General features: G+C 51.0%; 1 protein-coding gene across 1 annotated transcript; it reads right to left on the reverse strand.

Annotated features, from left to right (window-relative positions):
• Positions 1-1,257: 1,257 nt before the first annotated feature.
• Positions 1,258-3,300, reverse strand: Adrb2 (adrenoceptor beta 2). Its single transcript, NM_012492.2, has one exon. It carries the CDS (start codon positions 3,099-3,101, stop codon positions 1,845-1,847), a length of 1,257 nt encoding a protein of 418 aa, NP_036624.2. The 5' UTR covers positions 3,102-3,300; the 3' UTR covers positions 1,258-1,844.
• Between the last annotated feature and the right edge of the window lie 648 nt (positions 3,301-3,948).

Below are 3,948 nucleotides of genomic sequence, written 5' to 3' on the forward strand. Positions count from 1 at the left end.
CACTCCAGGAAACCTGGGCCAAGCTCTGGCTCAGACACACAGGCAAAAATAGAAAGGGGCTGCAAGAAGAAATGTGTTTACTTTTGTGATTTCCCTCTGTGCCTCTTACCAGTGTTATAATCTCTCCGCAAATAGGCGGTAAGAGCCTGTGGGCCTCACCTCTACTGATAAACCCTCCCACATAACTCATTGCATGAACCTAAAACCTTAACTTCTTGGGAGTTACCTGGGAAGCTGGGACACAAGTTTAGCAGGCAGTGTGATGAAGAAGAAAGAGGAAGGATTGAGGGCTGAGGGGCTGTCAGAACTGAGTGAACTGGATGGGGGCGCTTTAGTAGGAGTAAGAAATAGAGCCTTTGTAGTGAACAGCATAAAACAGCTGATTTAGTTTTCCAAAGTCTACACCAGGCTTTCTGCTAAGGAGTATTTCACCCTTAGGGGTAACAGGTCATGGCTGAGGTTACTTTTGGCTATTATTTGTAAGCTCGAGGGGTGCTACTGGAATTTACTGGGTACTGGGCTGCTACTAAACTTCATATAACACGTGGGAATGCCAGACACGGAAAAGCCTAGTTTACACAGAAGTGCAGAGAATCAGGGGACAGAAAACATGAGACAGTAGAAGGGAGCAAGGAGAGGCTGAACCTGTGTTCAAGGCATGATGCATTCACCAGAGATGTTTTAAAGCTCTGCTCTCTCTCTCTCTCTCTCTCTCTCTCTCTCTCTCTCTCTCTCTCTATTCAACCAAGGCCTCTGACTTCCCGTGGAATTCCTAGATGCTTGGATAGCTTTTACACAGAACATCTTCCTCATCCTGAACACACCAAACCCTCCCGCAGTACAGAGGGCACTGCTGTAAGAGACGGCAGTGGTATAAATACACACAGTTATTAATTAAGTAAGTGGGGCTGGAAGGTGGGTGTCAGGAGCATGTGGGGCAAAACATATGCCCACAACTCTGTCTCTGTGAGTCAGGGTTTCCGAGGTGACAGCACAGACTGGCAACTGTAGGACACACTGGGTTGTACTGAGAACGGGTGGGACTGATTTAGGACACAAGTGAAGTTAGGAAAGACACCGGTTCGCATCTAGAGATCCAAAGACACAGGAAGGGCTAGGCAATCGGTGCATGCCATTCTGGTACCCTTACACATTAAGCCACTCAGCAGTTATGACACATAGTTACCTGTGGTTTCCAGTGGGAGAGACAAGGACACTCCAGAGTCAAGAGGTTTTGGAGAAACAGGTGCAATGAAGTCATGGTCAAACAATTTATTTACTGTAAACTTTAGACTTTGCTCAGAAAAACAACTGATGTTGTCCCTCAAATCCCTGCCTACAACACTCCATTTGAGCGAATAAGTGGAGTGAGAGAGAGTCCACATTCACAGCAGAAAGGTCCAAGACACAGGATATTTCAAGTCCAAGGGTACAGGAAGAAAACTCTCTCCTTTACATATGAATTTCCAGCAGCAATATATATATATATTATCCTTAATACTTGACCAGTGAGGTAGATACATGGAAACACCATCCAAACAGACAGACCAACAACACTTCAGACAGAAACTTTTAAGTTCCATGCAAAGAGGAACTGAACTGTACAAGGAAAACATTAAGCACTGAAATACAGTCTCTCTCTCTCTCTTTCTCTCTCTCTCTCTCTCTCTCTCTCCCTCTCTCTCTCACTTGCAGCTTAAAAAAATAAAATAAAAAAGGCAGAAGGATGTGCCCCTTCTGCAAAATCTCTATACAATTTTATTCTAAAGTTATTACACTCAAGTAAAATAGTCTGGTTAGTGTCCTGTCAGGGAGGGGCCGTCTTAAAGAGTAGAAAGCCTACACTACAGTGGCGAGTCGTTTGTGTTACAGTTCCTCCCTTGAGAGTCAATGCTAAGGCTAGGCACAGTACCTTGACAGTTCACAAAGCCTTCCATGCCAGGGGCTTCCTCACAAAGCAGTTCATTTTCTTTCTCCTGCCCCAGCTGATATGCGCTCTGCTCCCCTGTGTAGTCTGTCCTACCGTTGCTGTTGCTAGAGTAGCCGTTCCCATAGGTTTTCGAAGAAGACCGGCGAAGGCACAGAAGCTCCTGGAAGGCAATCCTGAAATCTGGACTCCGACAGTAGATAAGAGGATTGAAGGCAGAGTTGACATAGCCCAACCAGTTAAGGAGGATGTAAACTTCCTTAGGGATGAGGTTGGCCCGGATGACGTGGACAATATTGACAATGAAGAAGGGCAGCCAGCAGAGGGTGAAGGTGCCCATGATGATGCCTAAAGTCTTGAGGGCTTTGTGCTCTTTCAAGCAGAACTTGGAGGACCTTCGGAGTCCGTGCCCGCTCCTCCCATCCTGCTCCACCTGGCTGAGGTTTTGGGCATGAAATCTGCCCTCGGATTTGTCTATCTTCTGCAGCTGCCTTTTGGCCACCTGGAAGACCCTGGAATAGACAAAGACCATGACCACCAGGGGCACGTAGAAAGATACGATAGAGGAAGCGATAGCATAGGCCTGGTTCGTGAAGAAGTCACAGCAAGTCTCCTTGGCATAACAGTCGATGGCTTGCTTGTGGGTGGCACGGTACCAGTGCATCTGGATAGGCAAGAAGGAGGTAAGGCCCGACACAATCCACACCATTAGGATGACCACTCGGGCCTTATTCTTGGTCAGCAGGCTCTGGTACTTGAAGGGCGATGTGATAGCAACATAGCGATCCACTGCAATCACGCACAGGGTCTCGATGCTGGCTGTGACGCACAACACATCAATGGAAGTCCAGAACTCGCACCAGAAATTGCCAAAATTCCACATTTTCATAAGGATATGACTGGCCCCAAAAGGCACCACCGCTAGGCCCATGACTAGATCAGCACACGCCAAGGAGGTTATGAAGTAGTTGGTGACGGTTTGTAGTCGCTCGAACTTGGCAATGGCTGTGATGACCAGCACGTTGCCAAACACGATGGCCAGGACGATAACCGACATGAGGATGGCCATGCCCACCACCCACGCTTCGTCCCGTTCCTGAGTGATGTCGTGGCCTGGCGCTCGGCTTCCATTGGGTGCCAGCAAGAAGTCGCTGTCATTCCCGTGTGGCTCCATGGCCGGCAGGTGAGCGCACCGGCTTTCAGTGCCCAGACGCTCTCAGCGGGTGCACCTCCGATGGGGCGCAGCCGTCCGGGGGCGGACTCCTGGAAGCTTCATTCAGAGACCGTAGGTGGCTGTGCTGGGGGCGCGTCCTGCACACTGAGCTCGTGGGTGCTCCGGGCTCGCGATGCCTGCCAGCTGCAGCCTGAACGCGGGAGAAGCAGCCTTGCAGTGCACCCTGCCCGTTATGTGCACTAGACTTTAGGGGACTTGCCCAGTGACGTGCAGCAACTTTGAGCCAATGGCACCGTCGCATGCCCGGAGGGGCGAGGCACTAAGGGCCAACCCTCCTTGCCTAGCCCGCCTCCTCCTGGGGTTGGCCCGGGCGGGGCCCAAGCTGCTCCCCGGAGGCCAGGCCACCACTCCCTTCCAGCTACCCTAGCTGGGGCTCCCGAGAGAGAAATCTGGGACTGCTGTGCGACCCGCCAACCACCCAGGCGCTGTCTGGAAGTGCTACCTGTTCATGTAGGTCACCTGTGCGGGTTGGAAGGTCTCTGGACGCCAGTGGCAGTGGGTGCATTTTCTTTTAGGAACAGAAAGAACAAGCTCACCCGGACACGCACACACAGGCACAAACGCACCCTGCTGACTGGGACGTGCTCAGACTTATGCCGAACCACAGCCACAGACACCGAGACACACCCGCGCCCGCTCATGCTGGAGACGACAGCTGTCTCCTGGTCCAACACAGAGAGGTGGCTATAAACAAACTCAGGAACACCCAGAAGCAAGCTGAAAGAAACACACACAAGGGCTCCGGTGGAGACATGGAGTGCGGATCACTTAGACACCGGTGTTCACA

Source organism: Rattus norvegicus, chromosome 18, assembly GCF_036323735.1.
Source record: "Rattus norvegicus strain BN/NHsdMcwi chromosome 18, GRCr8, whole genome shotgun sequence".
Lineage (NCBI taxonomy): Eukaryota > Metazoa > Chordata > Mammalia > Rodentia > Muridae > Rattus > Rattus norvegicus.